The sequence below is a fragment of the Phoxinus phoxinus genome (assembly GCF_949152265.1).
Source record: "Phoxinus phoxinus genome assembly, chromosome: 16".
NCBI classification, from domain to species: domain Eukaryota; kingdom Metazoa; phylum Chordata; class Actinopteri; order Cypriniformes; family Leuciscidae; genus Phoxinus; species Phoxinus phoxinus.
In genome coordinates, this window is record NC_136891.1 from 19,216,369 (window position 1) to 19,243,462 (window position 27,094).

At 43.4% G+C, this 27,094-nt stretch overlaps 1 protein-coding gene across 1 annotated transcript; it reads left to right on the plus strand.

Moving 5' to 3' along the window:
* Positions 1-19,956: 19,956 nt before the first annotated feature.
* LOC306983767 (zona pellucida sperm-binding protein 3-like) lies at positions 19,957-22,912 on the plus strand. Its single transcript, XM_079584436.1, has 8 exons — positions 19,957-20,563; positions 20,645-20,763; positions 20,853-20,956; positions 21,022-21,199; positions 21,274-21,391; positions 21,467-21,549; positions 21,625-21,716; positions 21,787-22,912. Exons 1-8 carry the CDS (start codon positions 20,021-20,023, stop codon positions 21,837-21,839), a joined length of 1,290 nt encoding a protein of 429 aa, XP_079440562.1. The 5' UTR covers positions 19,957-20,020; the 3' UTR covers positions 21,840-22,912.
* The last annotated feature ends 4,182 nt before the right edge of the window (positions 22,913-27,094 follow it).

Consider the following 27,094-nt stretch of genomic DNA (forward strand, 5'->3'; position numbering starts at 1 on the left):
CATGCTCACCACAGGCTAACTCTTCTGATGTGAGTAATACTAGTAGAATCCTTGCATCTGTACTGCACCAGTCCAGGCTGGAGCCACCTGTATTTGCGGGAGATGGACATGTAAGCCCGGAGGACTGGCTCCAATCAGTCAATGTTTACAGGACCTCCCTTGACTTAACCGATGCCCAAATTCTTCTTGAGCTGCCACGATTTTTGGCAAAGGAACCAAAGAAATGGTTCACAGTCCTTGACACACACGTTGTCACATGGGCCCTGTTCAGTGATTTCTTCAGGAAAGTCTTTCTTCCCTCCAACAGTCAGGAACAAATAATGAGAGGTATCTTAGACCGTATACAAAGTCCTGAAGAGCCCCTCCCCACTTTTGTGGCCCACATGTTAAGTGAGTTCAGGAAGCTGAAAACTCCCCCACCCGAGCAAGAACAAATTGACCTTATTTGTAAACATGCTCTTGAGAAGTACAGAGTTGCACTCTATGGAACCTCTGTTTCCTCGGTCATGGATCTTCTTCTGAGGGCTCATGAGCTCCATGTGGTTCTTGGACCAAGTAATTGTTTTCCACCTTCAGTGCAGAGTAAAGTTAAACTTGGCAAAGAAACTTACTGTTACAAGTGCTCTAGGCCTGGCTTCACTTCTCGCACATGCCCAGATTGCAACCAACTTTCCAGAATGAGCTCACAACGAAGTGAGTCCTCTGATGTGCATCCAGGACCGATTCCCGATGCAAAGGATACAAACAAAACCGAAAGCACTAATGCAGAGGAAAATATTCCTTTTGTCGCGCAGAGGGGAAACTACAGAGGGGGGAGGATGATTCGCAGAGGCAATCCTCCCTCCAGAAGATGAATTCGCCTCAACTGACTCATTGTGCTGTTCCTGCACAACCTGTCCTTTGTCATGTGGAGGATCCCACATCCCCTTCCTTTTAGAACACCCCACTAAGAGTTAAGATTAACCTACGTGGCCAGGTGTTGGATGCTACACTTGACACTGGGGCATCACTTTCTGCAGTGCAGGCAGACATTGTTCAAAATCATGACAGTATGAAGGTTAAGGTTAAACCATGGACCTCTTCTCCTATACAACTGGCAGATGGTGGAGCATGCGAGCCTGTGGGGCTTACATGGTTGGCTTTTGGCTTTATGGGACAGCGTTTTTACCACCGTTTTGCTATTGTCCCGCGCCTTCCCTCAATGGTGGTCTTAGGGATGGACTTCATGTTGCGTGCTTCCATTACCATTCATGTCCCATCTAGAACTGTCGTCATGGGCGAACATCCTTTATTCGAGGAGGAATTGGATGGCGGAGCAGGGCATGAGTCAGATGACAGTTTATTGTACATGGAAGTTCCATCTTCAGCACTTCAGGAAAAAATTGAGGAAGCGTGTCTGAGTGTTTCCGAGAAGGAACAGTTGACAGAACTAGTTGGCAACTTTCCAGACCTCTTCGATGGGCACCTGGGCTGTACTACTCTAGCAGAGCACTCCATAGACATGGGAAATGCCAAACCAGTCCACCTACCACCTTATCGAACCTCCCCAGCTAAAAAGCGATTGATCGAGGATCAGATTGGGAAAATGTTAAACGAGGGCATCATTGAACCGGCTACAGGTCCTTGGGCTGCCCCGATTGTGATTGTGCAGAAACCTTGTGGTGAACCACGATTTTGCGTGGATTATCGTGGGTTAAACCAGCTCACCACAAAGGACTCTTACCCATTGCCGAGAGTCGATGAGTCCCTCGACTTCCTTTCCCGAGGAAAATTTTTGACTACAATTGACCTTGCTCGGGGATACTGGCAAGTCTCCATGGCAGAAGACTCAAGACAGAAGACTGCTTTTGTTTCACATTGTGGGCTGTTTCAGTTCCGAGTGCTTCCATTTGGTCTGTGTAATGCACCGGCGACCTTTCAAAGACTTATGAACAGCGTCTTGGCTGGGCTCATCTATAAGTCCTGTGCGGTCTACCTGGACGACATTGTTGTGGCTTCGCCCACTTTCAAGCAACATCTTGATGATCTCAAGGAAGTATTTTCAAGACTTCAGTCCGCTGGGTTGACCATTAAACTAGCCAAATGCCAGTTCTGTCGCAGAGAGCTTACCTTCTTGGGGTATCGGGTTTGTCCAAGTGGCATCTTGCCGGAACAAGACAAGGTGAAGGCCGTGACGGACTTTAAACCCCCTGTCAATGTGAAGCAAGTGAGGCAGTTCCTGGGCTTGACCGGTTATTATCGTCGATTTATGCAAGACTACGCTCGCCTTGCCGAACCACTCTTCAACCTCACAAAAAATGACGTTCCTTTTGTCTGGGACAGGGCTTGTCAGGATGCAATGGACCTTCTGAAAGGAAAATTAACTTCGGCACCTGTGTTAAGTTTCCCAGACTTTACTCTCCCATTCTTCATTCATGCTGATGCCTGTGACGCAGGTCTTGGAGCTGCGTTGATGCAGAGAGATCTAAATGGTAGAGATGTGGCTGTGGCATACGCAAGTCGAGCCCTGCATAAAACTGAGAAACCTTATTCCACACCCGAGAAAGAGTGTCTGGCTGTCATCTGGGCCCTGGAGCACTTTAGGCCTTATGTTGAGGGTCTCCATGTCACAATCTTCACAGACCACAGTGGACTTAAGTGGTTGATGTCCCGCCCGAATCCCACTGGCCGTCTCGCTCGATGGTCTCTCCGCCTTCAGGACTTCGATTTCGACATTGTTCACAAGCCTGGTGCTCGAAACAAAGTGCCTGATGCGCTGCCGAGGAATCCCCTGACAGTTGTGGAGTCGCCAATGGACATACTTCCTGAGTACGCTGTGATTGGTGGTCTTGACCTCCGTACACTTTCTTCAGTGACTCTTACGGATCGCTCTCATGTCAGACAACTGCAGCTTGATGATCCAGTTACAGGTGATCTTCTCCGTAAAATGGAGGCCACGCTACAACATGAAAGTGAGGTGGATGAAGGCTCTCAGTATTCCATTCAAGATGGTCTATTGTACTTCAACGATCCCAAACCTGCTTGCGGTATCCACCCTTTGAAAGGGTTGAAGCTGTATGCTCCTGAGTCTCTCAAAGGTACCTTGCTGAGGTATTATCACGATCATCCAACTGCAGGTCACCTGGGAATAACTAAGACCTTAGCCCGACTAAGACTCAGGTTTTTCTGGCCTAAGATGGCATCTGAGGTAAAGAAGTATGTAACCTCTTGCACAGTTTGTCAACTGACGAAACCAAGTCAAAGGAAGCCTGCCGGTCTAATGGTCCCGATTCGGCCTCAGAAACCTTGGGAGTATGTTGGTGTTGATTTCGTTGGCCCTTTAAATCGTACCTCCAGAGGAAATGCTCACATCTTGGTATTTGTTGATTATTTCTCTAAGTGGGTTGAGATTGTGGCAGTAAGAGAGGCCACGGCTCATGTGGCAGCCGGAAAACTACTGAGTGAAGTTTTTTCCCGTCACGGGGCCCCCACTTACTTGATTTCGGACAGAGGTTCCCCTTTTGTGAGTGAACTATTTGGACAGATGCTTACTGCCCTGGGAACTGAACATCGGTTAACAACTGCATATCACCCGCAGACTAATGCAACAGAGAGGGTTAACCGTACTCTCAAGACGGCCATTCGAGCGTACGTGGATGAAAAACACACCTCCTGGGACCGATATATCCCACAAATCTGCTTTGCACTACAGACCGCACCACATGAAAGCACGGGCCAAACACCGTCCATGATGTTGTACGGGAGGGAGTTGGACACTTCATTGGATCTGGTCACTCAGCCTGTCTGGGATGGGATGGAAGAGACTGAAGTCCCCTACTCTGAGCGATTAAGGTTGTCCCTGCGGGAAGCACATGATCATGCCAAGGCAGCTCTGGAAGCCAGTCACAACAAAAGAAAGCTGCACTATGATAAAAGACGCCGGTCTGTTTCTTATGACGTTGGTGATCTTGTCAGAGTGAGAACTCAACCTAAATCAGATGCTTTGGCCAACTTTACAGCTAAACTAGCACCCCTTTACGCTGGTCCATACCGTGTCACTCAAGTTTTGTCTAGTGTGAACTATAGACTTACAAAGTTGGACACTGGTGAGGATGCTGGAGTCTTTCATGTGGTCAATATGCAGCCTTTCCACACTTGGAACTCGTGTGGCAGCAATATGATGAGTGTGCCTCAGGATGCGTCCGAAACGCCCTATGATGCATTTGAGGACTGTCAGCAAACGACACAGTTGGATGGAGATGTATCTCAAGAGGCATGTGTTTCTCTACCTGATGAGACTATTGTTGATTGTGACGACTTCACTGAAAATGTTTGTGACATGACCAGGGAATACACAAGTTGTACTCGCATCTCTGATACTGACATTGACGAATCTACAGGTTGTGGAAACCTCCCTGACTTTGACTTTGTCCCACAGGGCCCTCGTTACAATCTCAGACCTAGATTGGCCCCTAGAATCACTTCTGGTTGGTCAGGTAGTGGATGGACTAATGAGTATCATACCGACAGATTGGACCTAAAGTAATGTTGGGTTTATTGGTTTGAATATCTTCTGTTTAAATGTTTCTTCTGAGATAATCTTTTCTGATAAGGGATTTGAAACATGTTCATTTGGTTTTGGTTCTTAGGTTTTCATGTGTTATGTTAAAAACACACAGAAAAATTTATTTTGTACACATGGTATGGTCCTCACAAGCTTTTGTTTTCTATGAGATTTCTTTGAAGTGCTTACAGTGTAATGTGTAGCTCATACTGACATGTATGCCAGTTATTGGCTTCTGTAAGTGAAACATAGTCTGGGTTAATGGTTTCCAGGTTTCCATGTATGGGGCTGGATGTGTATGTTGTCCTTATGTTGTGTACGGCTGGGGACAGCCTTTTTCTTTCCGGGGGGAAATCTGTAACGAACGAAACTGTGTATTTACCTGCATCACATTATTGTGCGGTGTGCCCTTTAAGAGACTCATCACGTTATTCTTGACGTGCGTTATGCGTGATGACGTGAAGTTGTGAGACGAGTTGAGAACAGAACCAATGTAGATGCTAAGCGTGCTCTACCTTCCTGGTGTACTTTTCGTTTTACTTTATTTTGTGACGCTAAGAAAGAGTAATATCTCATGTATGAGAGGATCGCGTTGTCTGTCGACCTGCCATTAAATGTGCATTATACAGCCTTTCCGCCTGTAAGCTCTTTCTTCCACTGACTTCACGAGAGTTATCCTGGTCCAAGCGTTACAAAGTGAGGGCCACTGGTCTATAGTCATTAAAGCTACTCACAGCTGATTTTTTCGGGATCGGCACAATGATGGCAGATTTGAGGCACTTGGGGATGGAACAGGTAGACAGAGAGAGGTTGAAGATCGAAGTGAATACCTCAGCCAGCTGGTCGGCACAGTCCCTCAACACTCTCCCAGGGATCCCGTCGGGCCCGGCAGCCTTCCTGGGGTTCACGCCAAGAAATGCCCTCCTGACCTCCTCTGCGCTCAAAGAGAATGTCAGGGAATCTGTGGACAAGAGTGTTATTGGTGTGGCCGATGTTGACTCAGTCCTGGTCCCATTTACCTCAAAGCGCGCAAAGAAATAGTTGAGCTCCTCGGCCAAGTTGCTGCTGGTACTTGGGCTTGGGTCTTTTGAAGCCTTAAAGTTTGTGAGGTGTTGGATTCCCTGCCAGACGCGTCTGGGATCCCCCTCGTTAAAGTGCCCCTCGATCTTCCTCCTGTAGGCCACTTTCGCTTCCTTGATGCCTGTCTTTAATTTGGATCTGGCGGTGCTGTATAATTCCATGTCCCCGGACCTGAAGGCTTTATCACGGTTTTTCAGCAGCAGCTTGACCTCCCTGTTCATCCATGGTTTGTTGTTTTGATAGCATTTGACCTGTCTCTCGACAGTGACATTATCAATGCAGGTCTTAATGTAGTGCAGAACAGTGCAAGTGTAACCCTCAAGACTCTGCTGTGAGAAAAGTGCCCAGTCAGTGCGCTCAAAACAGTCAAATTTAATGTCTTTGTATAAGCAACATATTAAACGGCAAATTAACATTTATGCCCTAATATATATTATAAAAGACGATATGTTACAGATGAAATATGAAAGACAACATTTCGTTTTGGATAGATTATAAAGTTTTTACTGCCACATCAAAACCTAATTTTCAAGGTGCAAACAAAATCTTAAAAGGTCAATATAAGCCTTCTCTTTAATTTTTTTTGTGTTTTATTAGTGACAAATTTGGGGAGAGGATAGCCTACATATTCCAAAACTTTCTGAAAATACGAATGAGAATTAACTGCACAATTACTAGAAATGTTAACCTTGGATATTATACAATTTGCAAGCATACAAAGTTTGTGGGAAAAATACACTTTTCAAGATGTTTCCAACTCTGAACCAATTCTGTAGTAATATATATATATATATATATATATATATATGTGTGTGTGTGTGTGTGTGTGTGTGTGTGTGTGTGTGTGTGTGTGTGTGTGTGTGTGTGTGTATGTGTGTGTGTGTTGTCTTTGCATTCTTACTTGTGGCTCAGTGACACCTGAATGAAAGGCTCATTAGTATGCAGCATTAGCAGGTCTTTGTCTTCTCAGGTGTGAGTTGGGACATTATTTATGACCTTGTTGGATTATTCACGCCCACCTGCATATTGCCTTTACAAAAAGTGTCTTACAAAATTTAAATCAATCTATTGTTTAATGTACTTAGCCCGTATGATTTTCAGATCATTTTGAAGTAAAAACTCTAGGCGATAACATCCATTAGTCAAAAGTATTGTGGGAATATGTGGTCTTATATCAGAAAATTTAAGTTTGAGTTTTTTGAATAACCATGCATAAATAATATTCTCTCAAAAATGCAAACATGTACATACATGTTGCTCACATATTATGATAGCCATGTTCGTGCTAAATAGAGTGTAATTACACCTTTGCCATTAATATGTTTATAAGCAACTGACAAAAATACAAATATCAGGGCATGTCAAAACATCTCAAGGACCCCAAAAACACCTTGATCCCCAGAAGGTTAAGCAAAGGCCCTGAACGGTGGTTCAATGTCAACATTGTGACAATGCTGTAACAACCTTCAAAACACAACGTAGTTATAGCAACCTTTTGGCCATGTTGTTAAAACGTTAGAAGGTTGGTTACGTTGTGCCATCTCGATTAGGGATGCGCCGATCCGATATTCAGTATCGGTATCGGCTCCGATACTGACATTTTTGCTGGATCGGGTATCGGTCAGACCAGGCCGATCCAAATCCGATATTGTGCGTATACTATTCTGTGCTATTGTTAAGCCCCACAAAAGGCACAAAAACATTATAAAGCACCATAAAGTTGTCGTGCACTATAAGTGTTCTGAAGCCATTATATAGTATAATGTGAGATATAAATTTATATTTAAGTCATTAAATTCAAGATCACATACACTTTTCCCTCCGCTGCGGCTGTCAGTCATTCTCCATTCAGCATCAAACAGCGCGTCGCGTTCGGTTACGACAGTCAACACGATGAAAAACTTTCTCCAAGATGATTCAATGTTACTATAATTATACTTGATCTGTAGATAAAGGTCTATGGTTTTGCATTAAACAACTTTATCTTGCTGGACTTTATTGCTGTACCTTAACTACTTTCTACCGGGTGTCTGTCTCTCACAACACTTGAGTCAGAGCACTATAGCAGCTAACTGTTCTTCACGCGCACAGTAAATGACATTTAAAACTGTTAAAAGAAAATAATAAATAAACTATTGATTAGATAGATACTGTATAATACTCTACGCATCAATATGTCTTTCCTTCGTGCTTTGAAATCTTCAATGTGGACTCGACGCGCTGCGCGCTGTGACTCGTGTTGCTTCAAGCGCATCATTCTGCGCTCGGGATGCGCATAAGCGCTGTGTGCCGCTTTTCATATCATGTTGCTGCCTCATTAAACCGCTGTGCTATACATTTAAAGGGATGGTTCACTTTAAAATTAAAATTCTGTCATCATTTACTCACCCTCAAGTTGTTTCAAACCTGTATTAATTTATTATATCAAAAGATATTTTGAAGAATGTCAGTAACCAAACAGTAGTCTGTACCCATTGACTTCCATAGTAGGAAAAAAAAATACTATGGAAGTCAATGGGTACAGACTACTGTTTGGTTACTGATATTCTTCAAAATATCTTTCTTTGTGTTCAGCAGAAGAAATAAATTAATACAGGTTTGAAACAACTTGAGGGTGAGTAAATGATGACAGAATTTTAATTTTAAAGTGAACTATCCCTTTAAAACATGTCTCAATTTTATAGTAGGCTATAAAATAATTAATCTTTTTGATTTTTGTTATCTTGTTTTTTTGAACTGCCACCTTAACGTGGTGGAGGGGTTTGAGTACCCGAATGACCCTAGGAGCTATGTTGTCCGGGGCTATATGCCCCTGGTAGGGTCTCCCAAGGCAAACAGGTCCTAGGCGACGGGTCAGACTAAGAGTAGTTCAAAAAAACCTTTATGAAGAAAATTAAAGCAAGGACCGTGACGTCGCCCGGTATGGCGCAGCCGGGGCCCCACCCTGGAGCCAGGCCCGGGGTTGGGGCTCGTATGCGAGCGCCTGGTGGTCGGGCCTCCCCCCACGGGGTCCGGCCGGGCTCAGCCTGAAGGAGCGACGTGGGGCCGCCTTCCCGTGGGCTCACCACCTGCAGGAGGGGCCGTAAGGGGCCGGTGCTTAGAGGATCGGGCGGCAGTCGAAGGCGGGGGCCTCGACAACCCGATCCCTGGACACGGAAACTACTCCTTGAGAGAGGATGGACTCTTCACCACTCTGGAGTTGCCCATGGTGAGAGGCGGCGGGCTGGTGTGGGTTTGCTCATAGCCCCCCAACTCAGCCGCCATGTGTTGGAGTTTACCCCGGTGAACGAGAGGGTCGTTTCCCTGCGCCTACGGGTTGGGGATAGGTCTCTCACTGTCGTGTGTGCCTACGGGCCAAACGGCAGTGCAGAGTACCCGGCCTTCTTGGAGTCTCTGGGAGGGGTGCTGGAAAGTGCTCCGACTGGAGACTCCGTCGTTCTACTGGGGGACTTCAACGCCCACGTGGGCAACGACAGTGTTACCTGGAGGGGCGTGATTGGGATGAACGGCCCCCCTGATCTGAACCCGAGCGGTGTTCAGTTATTGGACTTCTGTGCTAGTTACAGTTTGTCCATAACGAACACCATGTTCAAGCATAAGGGTGTCCATCAGTACACGTGGCACCAGGACACCCTAGGCCGTAGGTCGATGATCGACTTTGTGGTCGTTTCATCTGACCTGCGGCCGTATGTCTTGGACACTCGGGTAAAGAGAGGGGCGGAGCTGTCAACCGATCACCACCTGGTGGTGAGTTGGATCCGATGGCAGAAGAGGAAGCTGGACAGACTCGGCAGACCCAAGCGTACTGTAAGGGTCTGCTGGGAACGTTTGGCCGAGTCTCCTGTCAGAGAGATCTTCAACTCCCACCTCCGGCGGAGCTTCGACCGGATCCCGAGGGAGGCTGGAGATATTGAGTCCGAGTGGACCATGTTCTCCACCTCCATTGTCGAAGCGGCTGCTCGGAGCTGTGGCCGTAAGGTCTCCGGTGCCTGTCGAGGCGGCAATCCCCGAACCCGGTGGTGGACACCGGAAGTAAAGGATGCCGTCAAGCTGAAGAAGGAGTCCTATCGGGCCTGGTTGGCTTGTGGGACTCCTGAGGCAGCTGACGGGTACCGGCAGGCCAAGCGAACTGCAGCCCGGGTGGTTGTGGAGGCAAAAACTCGGGCCTGGGAGGAGTTCGGTGAGGCCATGGAAAAGGACTATCGGCTGGCCTCGAAGAGATTCTGGCAAACCGTCCGGCGACTCAGGAGAGGGAAGCAGTGCCCTACCAATGCTGTTTACAGTGGAGGTGGGCAGCTGTTGACCTCAACTGGGGATGTTGTCGGACGGTGGAAGGAATACTTCGAGGATCTCCTCAATCCCGCCGCCACGTCTTCCATGGAGGAAGCAGAGGCTGAGGTCTCAGAGGTGGACTCGTCCATCACCCAAGCTGAAGTCACCGGGGTAGTCAAAAAACTCCTCGGTGGCAAGGCACCGGGGGTGGATGAGATCCGCCCTGAGTACCTCAAGTCTCTGGATGTTGCGGGGCTGTCTTGGCTGACACGCCTCTGCGGCATCGCGTGGCGGTCGGGGACAGTGCCTCTGGGATGGCAGACCGGGGTGGTGGTCCCTCTTTTTAAGAAGGGGGACCGGAGGGTGTGTTCCAACTACAGGGGGATCACACTTCTCAGCCTCCCTGGGAAAGTCTATGCCAGGGTACTGGAGAGGAGAATACGGCCGATAGTAGAACCTCGGATTCAGGAGGAACAGTGCGGTTTTCGTCCGGGCCGTGGAACACTGGACCAGCTCTATACCCTCTACAGGGTGCTGGAGGGTTCATGGGAGTTTGCCCAACCAATCCACATGTGCTTTGTGGATTTGGAGAAGGCATTCGACTGTGTCCCTCGTGGCGGCCTGTGGAGGGTGCTCCGGGAGTATGGGGTCCGGGGTCCTTTGCTAAGGGCTGTCCGGTCCCTGTACGATCGAAGCAGGAGCTTGGTTCGCATTGCCGGCAGTAAGTCAGACTTCTTCCCGGTGCATGTTGGACTCCGGCAGGGCTGCCCTTTGTCGCCGGTTCTGTTCATAATTTTTATGGACAGAATTTCTAGGCGCAGCCAGGGGCCGGAGGGTGTCTGGTTTGGGAACAACACGATTTCGTCTCTGCTCTTTGCAGATGATGTTGTCGTGTTGGCCCCATCAGATCAAGACCTTCAGCATGAACTGGGAAGGTTTGCAGCTGAGTGTGAAGCGGCTGGGATGAGAATCAGCACCTCCAAATCCGAGGCCATGGTCCTCAGTCGGAAAAAGGTGGCTTGCCTACTTCAGGTTGGTGGAGAGTTCCTGCCTCAAGTGGAGGAGTTCAAGTATCTTGGGGTCTTGTTCACGAGTGAGGGAAGGATGGAACGGGAGATTGACAGACGGATCGGTGCAGCTTTCGCAGTAATGCGGTCGATGTACCGGTCTGTCGTGGTGAAGAAAGAGCTGAGCCGCAAGGCGAAGCTCTCGATTTACCGGTCAATCTACGTTCCTACTCTCACCTATGGTCATGAGCTTTGGGTCATGACCGAAAGGACAAGATCCCGGATACAGGCGGCCGAAATGAGCTTTCTCCGCAGGGTGGCTGGGCGATCCCTTAGAGATAGGGTGAGGAGCTCGGTCACTCGGGAGGAGCTCAGAGTAGAGCCGCTGCTCCTCCACATCGAGAGGGGTCAGCTGAGGTGGCTTGGGCATCTGTTCCGGATGCCTCCTGGACGCCTTCCCGGGAAGGTGTTCCGGGCACGTCCCACCGGGAGGAGACCCCGGGGAAGACCTAGGACACGCTGGAGAGACTATGTCTCTCGGCTGGCCTGGGAACGCCTCGGTGTCCCCCCGGAAGAGCTAGAGGAAGTGGCTAGGGAAAGGGAAGTCTGGGCATCTCTGCTTAGACTGCTGCCCCCGCGACCCGGCCCCGGATAAGCGGAAGAAGATGGATGGATCTTGTTTTTCATGAATGTATTTTACAACAATACAAAGAGCATTGTGTAACGTTTTACCAGATTTAGTGTTACACTTATTCTCATATTTGTTCCCCACTAAATGTTTTTTCATGTTCAGATTTAATACAATTATTGAGCACTTGTGATTTTTCTAGACTAAATTTTACTGCTTAATTATCCACTATTCTAGTTTATAATAGCATTTTTTGTCATAGATTATGGTCATATTTTTTTTGATTTGTTGTTTTTCTTTATATAATGAAGTTGTCTGTATTGAGTAGATTGTGTTTAACACACAAAAGAGTGATTATCAGTTCAACACACATAGTTATAGAAATTCTACTTGATAAAAAAAAAAACTGCCCTGGTATCGGATCGGTACTCGGTATCGGCCGATATTGAATTGCAGGTATCGGAATCGGTATCGGAAACAAAAAAAGGTGGATCGGAGCATCCCTAATCTCGATCACACTAAATGCGTCTCTATAGCACGCAGTGTGTTTATCGTGCAATTTATACGCGAAAATTAGTTTTTACGTGCATAGGACACGCATAGGTTGGTTAGGGTAGGTTTTAGTAGTGGTGTGGGGTGCGTGTGTATTATACGTTTGGGTAGAATTAGTGGTGTGGGTGCGTGTATATCACACACAATGAAGTGCGTATCAAATGCACGCATAAACTGCGTATATAATATGCATGTAAAAACTAATTTTCGCGTATAAATTGCACGATAAACACACTGCGTGCTATAGAGACGCATTTACGTGAGAACAGGCTGGTTGTGCCAATGTTCTGTGTTTGCTGGGCTGCGAGCTGATAGTGGCTTGGTATGCATTGTGGGCTATAGATATGTGGGTTCGTTCTCTTATTGGTCAAGTTTAACTGTGTCCTCTTCTTTACATCACCTGTGCTCTAAAAGCTGTCGTGGCCTCAACCCCGACAAGTTTTGCTCCTTCAATAATGGCTACTGCATACTATTTTAAACCTCTAATGATTTGAGTTGGTAAATGGGTAAGCAGTTCTTTCCTGTCTATGGATGGACTTCTGTAGATGACAATGATCAGGTGTGCATGTGCTGTGACTCCACATGTGGTTCCAGCTGAAAAGGACGAGCACTACCTGATTCATGTAATGTATGAAGTCTTGGTATTGCTCTTGCAGAAGGACTTTCAATTTCTCATTTAGTCTTTGTTTTCAGGCCTGGTATCAGAAGGGAAAGCAACCATCGGCCCCATTGTGATTCTAACTGATGTATTGTGAATGGTGAGAAGTGCCAATAAAAGTCTTTAAATTAGTGACTTATCTTTTTGTATTTTTAGACGACTTCAAGGAATTTTGGACCAGTAAATTGCTTTACTATAGTTAGTTCTCAGTGTGCCAAGTGCAGGAATACAAAAATGTTCAGACTATGAACTGTGGTGTGCACACTCGCAGTTGTATGCTTTAAGTCAAACCTATAAACTGCAGTTTTAATTCTGTTTCTGTAGATGAGAAATTGCCAGCTTAAATGACATCACAACAAGTCTATGTGCTTTTTGTAATTTCAAACATGCATGTTGGTTACAGAAACACACGAGTGTCCCCTTACGAACGTATGCTATTGTATACTTAAAACGTAAAGGGACACGCCTTCAGTCGACTTAACGTACTTGTCAGACATGTAATAAATTGCACTTACCGTATTTTTCTAACTATAAGTCACACTTTTTTTCATAGTTTGGTGCGACTTATATATCAAAATTAATTCAGACTGAGATGAACCAAGAGAAAACATTACCGTCTACAGCCGCGAGAGGGTGCTGTAGTTAGCGGAGTTGTTCAGAAGCAACACAGAGGAAGAACTCAATGGATTCAGTGTTGTGGAATGAGATCGTGGGAGCTTGGTGAACTTGCTTACTGGTAACTTGTTGAACTTATGTTAATTTAGCCTATTCAGCCTCCCAGGTATATGTTCTTTATGCTATTGTGTAGCTGAAACCCTGTGTTACGTTAACATGCCGGACACCTATTCAGCCTGTTGTTCTGTGTGCTATTGTGTAGTTGAATAACTTTCCTTTCCAGATGAAATGTCTGTTCTTTGTCTTGGATTTTGTGAAATAAATTTCTAAATAAATGCTACTTATAGTCCAGTGCGACTTATATATGTTTTTTTCCTCTTCATTACGCATTTTTTTAATGATGCGACTTATAGTCCGGAAAATACGGTAAGGACAGAAAGGCCTAAGGCTGTGTGTCCAGCAAAGCGTTTTTAGCCAGCTGAAAACGCTAGGCGCTCTGCTGAAAACGGCGAGCCATTTGCGCTTAAAAGCGTTTTGGCAGCGCAGGTTTTTTTTCAGTTGAGACGCTTTGTTGCTATGATACAGAATATCCTTTGGTCGGTGTGGTATTAGTCCCGCCCCTCCTTCACTGTGAATGGACAGTTGGGTAAAAAGTGATAGTGATGAGCTCTGCATTTTACCCAAAGTAACATTTTTTAACTCTCGGCGACCTGTAAAAACCGCAGAACGCTCAGCGCTTCAGCGTGAAAAAGACGCTCAGCGCCTTGTTACGCTCATGGCGTTTTAAAAACGCGGCGCTCCCATTGAAAACAATTGTAAAAACATGCCAGCCGTGTGAAAAAACGCTTTGGTGGACACGCGGCCTAAGTGTATTTGGCCTATACTTGTACTTAATATCTTGAGTTCTTTGGCTTGTTTAATCTTGTGTAACTTATTAAAGACACAACCGCACGACCACAGCACATGATGTAGTCAGCCGGATCCGGGTCGTATCCAGATCAGAAGGAGGACCTGTGCCTAGACACGACCACAGCGCATGATGTAGTCAGCCGCATCCGGGCCGTATCCAGATCAGATGGTGGACCTGTGCCTAGACACGACCACAGCGCATGATGTAGTCAGCCGGATCCGGGCCGTATCCAGATCAGAAGAGGGAACTGCGCCTAGACATGACCACAACGCATGATGTAGTCAGCCAGATCCGGACCGTATCCAGATCAGATGGTGGACCTGCGCCTAGACACGTCCACAGTGCATGATGTAGTCAGCCGGATCCGGGCCTAATACAGACCAGATGGTGGACATGTGCCTAGACACGACCACAACGCATCCCTGAAGTGTCAGCAGAGATTGTGTCAACTAGACTCTCCCCTGTGAAGGCTTCATCGACAGGACAGCCATCGGCACTGATCCTCAACAAACCCGCCTCCATACCAACGGGATGACTCCGATCTTAATCCAGATGGAATTGGATAAATATTCTGAATGTTCTGATGCAATCTGACGTCTGACTTATAATGCTGCCTGAATCAAAATTATACACTGTTAGTTCGTTGACCAGAGGACATCTGAGCTTTCAGATGTCCATTCTGTCATCTGATGGAGTTTTGGTTCCTTGCCACTGTCGTCTTTGGCTTGCTTAGATGGGGACATTTAATATTTAACAATATTATTGATCTGCCTGCGTTGACACCATTATATGAGAACTGGGGTCTGTACCATGAAGGTAGCTGAACAAACTCAGGGTTACAGGATTAGTTTTGAGTTGACAAAACCAAACCGATGCAATCAGGCTTTATTGGTACCATGACGCAGCTCATCAACTTTCTCTGTCAGCTCAGGCTTTGATCTTAAGCTATGATTACTCCACGTGCGCGTGCACATACCAAAGTGACGTTGGCACCGAACAACTAATCGCGTTCGATATGGAAAGAGCGAGAGCGATAGATTTTTCCGTGGAGGAAGAAGAGATAATCATTCAGAATTACGATTAATTTAAATGTATTACAAGCTCGAAACAATACGGTCTCTGCTGCCAAAGCAAGAGACGACTGTTGGAGAAAGATTGCTGATTGCGTTAATGTGTAAGCTAAACAAATAACGCTACGTTCTATATTCATGTAAAATGATGTATAGGCTATATGTACACTGTAAAAAATTCACCCGTATATTTACAGTAAAATACTGGCAGCTGTGGTTCCAGCCCTTTACCGCAATTTTACGGTTTCAACTATGCTGTAATTTCACAGTAAAGTACTGGCAGCTTTGGTTCCAGCCCTTTACCGTAATTTTACGGTTTCAAAAATGCTGTAATTTCACAGTAAAGTACTGGCAGCTGTGGTTCAAGCTATAATTCTACAGTATAAAAAAGTTAGAATATAAATACTGTTTTCTATTTACTCTATTGTCCGATATCTATTAACATCCCTATATAAATAGCATAATGTATACAGACATTCCAAACAGACTTTTTACTCATCTATCGTTTAAGTATCGTTTAAAGCCCTTTGAAGCTGCACTGAAACTGTAATTTGGACCTTGAACCGTTTGGGACCCATTGAAGTCCATTATATGGAGAAATGTTTTCATCAAAAACCTTAATTTCTTTTCGACTGAAGAAAGAAAGACATGGACATCTTGGATGATGTTGGATGATGATGTTTCCGCAGTAGTTTCAATTTTTATATTTTTAGCTCAACCCGTTCTTGTCTGTCAGTCATATAATGCAGGTCTATGGTCACTGTCTCAAAGAGCACGCACAGAGAAGTCCAAATTAAACAATTCCCCATCGTGAGTACACATTGATGGCCTAAGACACGAAACAAGTGGTTTGTGTGAGAAAACGAACAGTATTTATATAGTTTTTACCTCTTGTACACAACCACGTCCAAGTGATCTGAGGGCGCGCGCTTCCTGGTGTGTGACGTGTGTGCGCCGGAAGTGATCTCTCGTGCGTGTACGTCATTCATTGTTTACACAGAACAGAGATTGTAGGTAAGATGGCTAATAGAAATGGCACTAACTTGCGCTTATCCGGGATGTTTAAACCGACGTAAAAGAAAACAATTACGTATGGTTTCTTTCCGGCGCTTGCACTGACTAAGCCAGAACGCGTGCACACGTCACACACCAGGAAGCGCGCACCCTCAGATCACTTGGACGTGGTTGTGTACAAGAGGTAAAAACTATATAAATACTGTTCGTTTTCAAACCGCTTGTTTTGTGTCTTAGGCCATCAATGTGTACTTACGATGAGGAATTGTTTAATTTGGACTTCTCTGTGCGTGCTCTTTGAGACAGTGACCATAGACCTGCATTATATGACTGACAGACAAGAACGGGTTGACCTAAAAATATCAAAATTGAAACTACTGTGGAAACAAAGACACCTACATCTTGGATGCCCTTGAGGTAAGCTAAAACATACCAAAATTGAATTTCAAAGTGAACTATCCCTTTAACAGAAAGATTATGGGGTCAAGACAAGATGAGAAAGTTTAGCTGTGTGTAAAAGAAAGTGATTGTTTTTTCCAGTTAGCCGGAAAGGAGTAGATAGTTAAGTGATTGAGTGTGTGTTTATTGTATAGAAATCTGTTAAGGTATATGTGCAAACAAATGTTTAAAGCAGAATAAGTACATTTGATAGTACAGTGGGGAAAAAGCTATGTGAACCCTCAACCTTTTGGAATTGGTTGGTTTTCTGCATTAATTGGTCATAAAATGTCATCTGATCTTCAACATGGCGTGAAACTCACCAAAGATTAGCTGTGTACAGTCTCAGTAAAACATCAAGTGACTGATTCCTAGAAAAAAAGAAAAAGAAAATATAGGTTATATCTATTTTGCTTTGGAAATTTTAACAGCTTTACATTGTTTGCATGGAAACTAAACAAATTGACCACAAAATTTGTATTATTATAATGGATCTGGATATTTCGAGTAGTTTTGTAATTATTCTCCATCTTATGTGCATGATAGTGCGAATAAAATGCATCTGGTAAAGATTCGCATCGTGTAACGCTAACGTTACTGAATCGTAAATCGAGTTAAGGTTACTACAACAGAAAGCCAAACTAATTTCTAAATGGTAACTTAACTTTAACCAAGCAAAGAATTCACCGTAATAATCGGAGCTCAGAGAACATTCATTAACAGGCGAAATGCCTCAACCGTTGAGAGCTCTGTCTACAAAAACGCAATTCGCGCTCAGTAACTTGGCAGTCAAAAATACCTTGTAAAAAGGGCGATTTACAGGTGGGGAGCAACATAATAGAATAACAGCAAATAAATAAACTTACCTTGAACAGTGACCTGCATTAAAACAGCCCAGAGGAGTGTTGCGAAACAATTCTGTTCTTGACTGCTTCTGTTCAAAAATAGACCGCGTGAAGATGCCCCGCCCCCACGTGCTATTTTTTACAGTCCACGGCTGTTTTTTCCAGGAAGAAATGGGTTTACATATAAATTTACCACAAGTAATTAATTTATGGAACATAGACTGTAAAATTACAGGATTAAACTGTTTATTTAAATAACAGTATTTTACTGTTGGAAATTGGCTGTATTTTTACAGCAATTTTTAACAGTGTAGGCTATGAATGTATGTGTGTGTGTGTGTGTGTGTGTGTGTGTGTGTGTGAAATATAGAGCCTATATTTTTGTAATATATAAAAAATTTGCATGTATATACTAATAAAGATTAATATTCATTGATTTTTAGATACAACTCCAAACGTTCTTGGCAGCAGATAAAGACAAAATATTAAAATATAATTCAAAGTAGTCAAAGGCTTCAGAAGAAATGTTACGGACTTAAAACCCTTGACCTAAATTGCAGGTGTTTGTCAATGAACTTTTTGTGAGTTGATTAGCCTCAAGAAAACATATTTGTGGTGGAATTATGTTTCAGGTGGAAACAGACTCAGTCAGGGCCCTTTACAAAAGGAGCCTATGGAGCTAGACTGCACACTAAAGGAGCCTATGGAGCTAGACTGCACACTAAAGGAGCCTATAGAGCTAGACTGCACACTAAATGAGCCCATAGAGCTAGACTGCACACTTAAGGAGCCTATAGAGCTAGACTGCTCACTAAATGAGCCCATAGAGCTAGACTGCACACTAAAGGAGCATAGAGCTATACTGCAGACTAAATGAGCCCATTGAGCTAGACTGCACACTAAAGGAGCATAGAGCTAGACTGCAGACTAAATGAGCCCATAGAGCTAGACTGCACACTAAAGGAGCCTATAGAGCTAGACTGCACACTAAAGAAGCCTGACTGTGAGCTGAGGAGGCTCCACATTTAAAAAATAAATAAATGTGAGATCAAACAGCTGGATTAAACTGATCTCAGTATGTGAACTTATTTAACAAAGTAACACTTTAGCATGAATATTTATGAATGCAACTTTATTTAATTTTATGCAACTTTATTGCTAAAAACTCGTTCTCTACGATGTGCTCGTCTACAATTTGCGCTGAGATGTCCACAGGATTTGGAAGAAAATGTAAAGCCATTGCAACAAACACTGGGAATTAGTTAAGTCACCTATATGTTTCTTTGCTCACAGCTGATTGGTCAAACTTCAGTCTGAGATCTCGAATCCAGAACTTAACCCGCCCCAGAGCAGGTTAGCCGTGCAGCGTAAGATACCATGGCAACGAACACCGATTAAAGCCGAGCTACTTTCATAGTACCTAAAACCCAGGGTTGGCGGAAACTAAGCTGAAACATAGCTGGCTAGCCACCTAAACTGGCTTCATGGTATAGGCAGCTGAAGTTACTGAACTGAGCTGGAGAAGGAGATCACTGTTTTCTCCAGAGCAGCTATATATAATATATACTGTATATATAAATTAACTAAATTAATAAAAAATTTACAACACAAATTAACCTTCACTGTATTTACTTAAGCTGGACTATGGTGCTATTTTCTTTTAGATCTGCTGTATAGCAGAAACAAACTTTGTTGCATTATTTTCCTGTTATCACTGTAAAGCTGCTTTGAAACTATTTGTATTGTAAAAAGCGCTATATAAATAAACGTGACTGGACTTGACAATTGACTGAAAGCTTGCATTCAGATCTGTCGAATGACAACTAATGGATTGAACCAAGATTCCTGCCTACATTATTTTCAATAATTAAAAAAAAAAATACTTCTTTTTTTTTTATTACATTCGTATGTACTTCACAATATGCAAGAAAATATGTCTCCACTTTCATTACATAACAATTTTATTATCTTAATCTGACAACACAACAAGGATAAATTTGTTTTCTTTTTTCAGCATTCATACAGTACACAACCTTACATGACTTAAGCTTTTAAAGCGATCTACTTGTACAGTGTCAGTTGGTAACCTTGCTGAAATCTCACAGAAATCGCAGTGTATGCCCGCCTTAAGCCTTGTCTGTGCAACCAGAGGAAACAACTTTTGTACTGTGTTGATTGACTGCTTGACATCCAATGGACAATTTACAAAACAAGTGAGCAACTTGGATATAGGTTGTACTCTTTTGGTGTGTGTAATGTTTTTAATGAAACAAGTCTGGGAAATCATTAAGCTTGACAAAAGGGGTGGAGTCTCTTTATTTCCTGCTCTAGAAAAAGGCACAGCAGAAGATCAACAAGTATTCTGGAGGTTTCAGATTTTTTTAAGCAATGGGGCTAGTGGTTTTCAGTCTTTCTGGAGTGTTGCTGCTAACAGCAATTGACTTGTGTTTTGCACAGTGGTCAGGATTTCAACAAGGCCAGAATCCAGTAAGATTTCAGCAGCAACAGCCACCATTTTTAGTTTCTCAGCAAGCTCTCCAAGGCCCTCAGGTATCAGCATATTTTAAGCCTGCAATGAACTCTGAGGCTGATACATGGAAGCTTCTTCAAGAACCTGGAAATACTCAATCCAAAGAACTAATGCAGGGTCCTGTTGTGCCTTTGACGTGGCGTTTTCCAGTAATGCCAGAAGAACCCCAACAGCCAGATATGCCTTTTGAACTGCATGTACCTATAGCTACTGAGAGTATCGCAGCACAATGTGGGGAGAACTTTGTGCATGTGGAGGTTAAGGAGGATTTATTTGGGACTGGTCAGCTGGTGAATCCTTCATTTCTCACTTTAGGAGGCTGTGCAGCTGTAGGGGAGGATCCAGAAGCTCAAGTCCTTATCTTTGAATATGAGCTCCAGACATGTGGCAGCTCTCTGACGGTAAGTGGCTGCTAATGGGTCAACCCTAGAAACTGTAAAAGCCAGGTCTGTCCAGTAACCTGCTACTTGTGCTGCTTTCAGATGACTGAAGATGAGCTCGTTTACACCTTCACCCTCCTCTACACTCCTGAGGGGTTGGTAGGAACTCCCATTGTAAGGGCTGATGCAGCAGCTGTTGGAGTTGAGTGTCATTATTCAAGGTAAAAAAAAAAAACTAACTTGTCAAGCAATTTTGCCTTTTTTTTTTTTTTTTACATTCTTTTTAATCTTGTTTTACATCTTCCACTAGATTGCAAAATGTAAGCAGCAATGTGCTGATGCCCAGCTGGGTTCCCTTTGCTGCTATAAAAGTTGGAGAGGAAGTTCTGGTGTTTTCCCTGAAGCTCATGACTGGTAATATGCAATGTTAGAATTTCAGAAGTGGCTAGGAAATGTTGCCAACATGAGTTTCATTTCAGATGACTGGATGTTTGAGAGGCCATCCAATCAGTACTTCCTGGGACAGTTCCTGAACCTTGAGGCTTCTGTGAAGCAGTATAACCACATCCCTTTGCGTATCTTTGTGGGAGACTGTGTGGCTACTGCAGTCCCTGATGTGAACTCCTCTCCAAAATATTCCTTTATTGAGAACTATGGGTTAGTAGGGAATCTCTCCATAAACTCCCATTTGCAAATGGTGCCTAAGTGTTAAACCACATCCCTCTCTTCAGGTGCCTGGTTGATGGAAAGCTCACAGGCTCCACTTCCAGTTTCATGCGCAGGGTTCAGAATGACAAGCTGCAGTTTCAGTTGGAGGCTTTCAGGTTCCTGCAAGCGGATAGTGGCATGGTATGCATTGTGGGCTATAGATCTGTGGGTGAGTTCCCTTACTGGTCATGTTTAACTGTCCCTTTTTTTGTTTAGGTGTACATCACCTGTGCTCTAAAGACTGTTATGGCCTCAACCCCAACAAGTCCAGAGAACAAGGCTTGCTCCTTCAATAATGGGTATTCTATACCATTTGAGACCTAATGATTTTGAGTCGTTAAACATGGGTAACCAATTTTTTTTCCTGTCTTTAGATGGACTTCTGTAGATGACAATGACCAAGTGTGCATGTGCTGTGACTCCACATGTGGTTCCAGCAGAAAAGGACGAGCACTACCTGATTCAGGTAATGTAGGATTTCTTGGTATTGTGCTTATGGAATAACTTTCCATTTCTCATCTATTCTTTGTTTTCAGGCCTGGTATCAGAAGGGAAAGCAACCACCGGCCCCATTGTGATTGCTAACTGATGTATTGTGAATGGTGAGAAGTGGCAATAAAAGTGTTTATATATTAGTGATTTTGCTGCTTGTATTTTGTATTTTCTGGTGACTTCAAGGCATTTTGCACCACCAGTAAATTGCTTTACTATAGTTACCTTTTTTCCACAACTTTTCAGTGTGCAGGAATGCAAACAGTTTCACTGATTGGGTATGCTTTCAGTTGTGAGCTTTAAGTCAAAAGGCTACATGCTCTACCTTATACGCATCTTTGGGAAAGAGACCAAACTGTGCACAGTACATGAGACATAATCGGTGGTTAATTTATGCACGATGCATTCTGTGCAGAAATGGAATTCCAAGTGATTTTTTTTTTTTTACACTTGTGACTGTACAAGTAAGCACTACAGTGTATGTTACTCAGTGTAAGCCAAACCTATAGACTGCAGTTTCAATTGTTTCTGTAGATGAGTGCTTGCCAGCTTAAATTACCTCACAACAGGTCTATGTGCTTTTTGTAATCCCAAAGATGCATGTTGGCTGCAGCAGCATGAGGGTCCCATTATGCAAGTGTGCTATAAGTATACTTAAACTAAAAAGGCACGCTTTCAGTCTACGTACTTGCCAGATGTGAATTGAAAATTGCATGCAAGTATGTTTGACTTATACTGGCATAGAAAGGTCTAAGTATATTTGGCCTGTACTTTTACTCAATGTTTGAGTTACTTGCCTTGTTTACTCATGACTCGCCTATTAAATAAACCCTCCCCCCGTTTTACATGCTGTCTTAATTGTTTAAAAATATTGACTATCGGGTAAAGTTTGGGATAGTGTCTCAAAGCATAAATCTTAAACTACTCAGACCACCCACTTTACAAATGTTATCCCCTGCCTTCTGGCCGTAGGTATAGGTTGCCGATGTGTAGAAAGGCTAGGTATAGTATGAGTTTTGTTCTTGTATCTATATGAGCTCTAAATAAATAGGAAATCGGCCATTGATACGTCATGTGTGCTTGTTATCAGCAACTATTTTTGTTGGTATTATGTTGATAATTTAACATGTTTATGTATGCATCTACGGAGGAAACAAATTTCCTCTTGAGGACAAAAAAAAAATCTATCTAATCTAGTTATACTCTTTTTGGAGTCTACAGTGCTTTTAATGAAACAAGTCTGGAAAACCATTAAGCTTGACCAAAGGGGTGGAGTCTCTTTAATTGCCTGCTCTTAAAAAAGGCACAGCAGAAGACCAACAGGTATTCTGGATATTTCAGAGTTTTCAGCAATGGGGCTGGTGGTTTTCAGTCTTTCTGAATTTTGTTGCTGCTTACAGAAATTGACTTGTTTTGCACAGTGGTCAGGATTTCAACAAGGCCAGGATCCAGTAAGATTTCAGTAGCAACAGCCACCAGATTTAGTTTCTTAGCAAGCTCTCCAAGGCCCTCGGGTATCAGCATCTTTTAGGCCTACAATGAACTCTGTTGAGGTTGATCCATGGAAGTTTCTTCAAGAGCCTGGAAATATTCAGTCCAAACAACTAATGCAGGGTCCTGTTGTGCCTTTGACATGGCGTTTTCCAACAATGCCAGAAGAACCCCAACAGCCAGATGTGCCTATAGCTACTGAGAGTATCGCAGCACAATGTGGGGAGAACTTTGCATGTGGAGGTTAAGGATGATTTATTTGGGACTGGTCAGCTGGCGAATGCTTGATTCCTCACTTTAGGAGGCTGAGAAGCTGTAGGGGAGGATCCAGAAGTCCTTATCTTTGAATTTGAGCTCCAGACATGTGGCAGCTCTCTGACGGTAAGTGGCTGCAAATGGGTCAACCCTAGAAACCGTAAAAGCCAAGTCTGTCCAGTAACCTGCTACTTGTACTGCTTTCAGATGACTGATGATGAGCTCGTTTACACTTTCACCCTCTACACTCCTGAGGCTTTAGTAGGAAGTCCTATTGTAAGGGCTGATGCAGCAGCTTTTGAAATTGAGTGTCACTGAAAAATTGATTTTACCTTGAATAAAGCAATTTTGTCAAAGGTTACATTCTTCTTAATCTTGTTTTACTGCTTCCACTAGGTTGCAAAATGTAAGCAGCAATGTGCTAATGCCCAGCTGGGTTCCTTTTGCTGTTACTGAAGTTGGAGATGAAGGTCTGGTGTTTTCCTTGAAGCTCATGACTGGTATTATGCAATGTTAGAATTTCAGAAGTGGCTAGGGAATGTTGCCAACATGAGTTTCATTTCAGATGACGATGTTTGAGAGGCCATCCAATCAATATTTCCTAGGGCAGTTCCTGAACCTTGAGGCTTCTGTGAAGCAGTATAACCACGTCCCTCTGCGTATCTTTATGGGAGACTATGTGACTCCTGCTGTACCTGATGTGAACTCTTCTCCAATGTATTCCTTTGAGAACAAGGGTTAGTAGGGAATCTCTCCTTAAACTCCTGTTTGCAAATAGTGCTTAAAGTGTTAAACCATATCCCTCTCTCTTCAGGTGCCTTGTTGATGGAAGTGAAGCTTGTGAGCTTTCCAGTTTCATGCGCAGGGTTCAGAATGACAAACTGCACTTTCAGTTGGAGGCTTTCAGGTTCCTGCGAGCTGGCAGTGGCTTGGTGTGTATTTTGGGTTGTTCTGTGGGTGAGTTCTCTTACTGGCCCTGTTTAACTGTGTCCTCTTCTGTAGGTGTACATCACCTGTGCTCTATAGGCTGTCATGGCCTCAACCCTGACAAGTCCAGAAAACAAAGCTTGCTCCTTCAATAATGGGTATTGCATACCATTTGAGACCTCTAATGATTTTTGTTAAAAATGGGTAACTAGTTTTCTTTGCTTTGTACAGATGGACTTCTGTAGATGACAATGACCAGGTGTGCTGTGACTCAACATGTGGTTCCAGTAGAAAAGGACGAGCACTACCTGATTCAGGTAATGTATGAAATCGTCCTGTGCGTATCCACATTATTCAGGGTTCGAAATGACTTAGGACTCTTGGGGGGTCCCCTAAAATTGGATTATTAAATTATAAAAAAATCTGAAGAATACCTTGCTTCACTATATACTGTAGGCAAAATTATATGGACCAATGTTGAAGGTGGGATAATGGTCTTGTGGGATGTTTTTCATGGTTTGGGCTAGGCCCAGTATTGTAGTGGTGTCTGGAGAAGTGGCTATAATCTAACAGGTAAACCTCTAACTCTGGAGCAACAAAGTTACAGCACCTTAAATAAATCTAATCCCTGACATGACAAAGTGAATAACAGGTCATTCTGTCCTTGAGCAAGGAAGTTGACTCTAAATCCACCAGGTGTACTCATTATGGCAGCACCATGCACCTTCAAGGGGTATGATCAAATACAAATGGTATTTCTCATCCCTTATGTTACATTAAATGTAATTTGTAAAACAACTGGCCGCTGGATTGAAAAATAATGATGTCTGAAAAGACTGTACCTACATTAGATGGTTTACTTTGTTTCAAAGTAGTCAATCCATAACCTGATCTAAAATATTTAGGGACACGTGAAAAAAAAAAAAAAAAAACGTAACATATTCTAACATGACTAAAATCCATTAAAATGACAATAATCCAGTAGTAACCACATTATTCAAAATCAACATGTCCAGGCACATTTTATTTATTTGGCTTAACTAGTTCTCAAAATTAAAATGAAGAAAAATATTACTTAAGAAATACAATTTATTATAATATGAGTGTTAAAGGGATACTTTAAAATGAAAATTCTGTCATCATATAGGCTACTAACCCTCATGTGGTTTTAAACCTGTATGAATTTCTTTCTTCTGCTGAACAGAAAGGAAGATATTTAGAAGAATGTCAGTAACCACACTGTAAAAAATGTGGCTGCGATTAGTTAAAATTTGTTGAGATAACTTAAATATCCAACTTAACCAAACTAAACTTAAGTTAACTAAACTTAATATTTTAAGTCAAGCTTGAACACATACTTTTTAAAGTTGAAACAATGTTGGATTTTAAGTTGTGCTAAATAATCGCAGCAATTTTTTTTACAGACAGTTTCTGGTCTCATTGACTTCCATAGTATTTTTTTTTTTCCAAATGAGACCAGAAACTGTCTGGTTTAATAGTATTAGCTTCCTAGATGTCTTCCTAGATAGCTCTCTCTCTCTCCCAGCATTCATTGCAATCTTACATCGCAGCCTGCTTCAGAGCTAAGGCAGGGTCCCTAAAGAACCCGCGTATCTAACGTTAACAGTAGTTCCGCTCCGCATTACATTAATTACTTAATTTGCACGCAAGTTTTATTTATTTTTATATATACCGTACCGTTTCTTTCGGTTCAATATATGAATACACACTACACATTCCGTTCTACTTCCAGGCGCGCAGATGGCACTGGGGACGGGGGGGACATGACCCCCCCAGATTCATAGTGACCCGATCCGTCCCCCGCCCTCACTATCCCCACGAAAGGCGACAAAAATCGGTAAAACAGAGGATTAACCAGTGTTTGCGCTATGTACATTAGCCAAAGCAGTGCCCCGGCCCGCCGCTGCGCTTCAGAATCGGGTCGGGGCAGACGCAGGCTGACACACAATAATAATCTACACCGGTCACCATTACTTTGTACCCACGTTCTCACTACACGCTGTTCTGTTGTCAATAAACACACGATGACACCGACGTTTATACTCGCTCTCTCTGTGTGTGTGTGCTACAACTCCTGAGTGACGCAGGGGTCTTATGAGGAGCTGGTAGCTGCCTCAATCATGCCTGTAGGAGCGGATGAGCGGTAACCATAGTGATCATATACCATCTATGACTGAGCTGAGTCAGTGATTTTCTGAACTGAAAAAAATCGACTGTAAATGCCACATAAAAGCAATGAAGAGACAAAAAACAATCACCTCGTTTTTTCAAAAACCAAACAATGTAAGTATCCTATGCCTGTTGACTTTCCCAGATGTGGCAGATTAGATTTGTTAAGGGGAATAGCTAGTCTGAATAGCTAGTCTTTTGCACTTAGCAAACACAGCAAAATGTGGAGACCATAACTATGCATTTAGGTGAGTGGACAGAGGCAAATAATGAATGAACACAAAAAGAATGGTTGGATAAATCAAACAATTTATCGTCGTCAGGAAATAATGTTTATCTTATAATTTAACCCATTGTACTGTATAAATTGACTGAGGTATGTTCACTGTCGTGTAAGCCACTATAAAAATAATTATAATTATAAATAAGTACATTTGTGTGGTGCAAGGTTTATGCAAACAACAAATAAAGGCCTACATAAACTTTTGA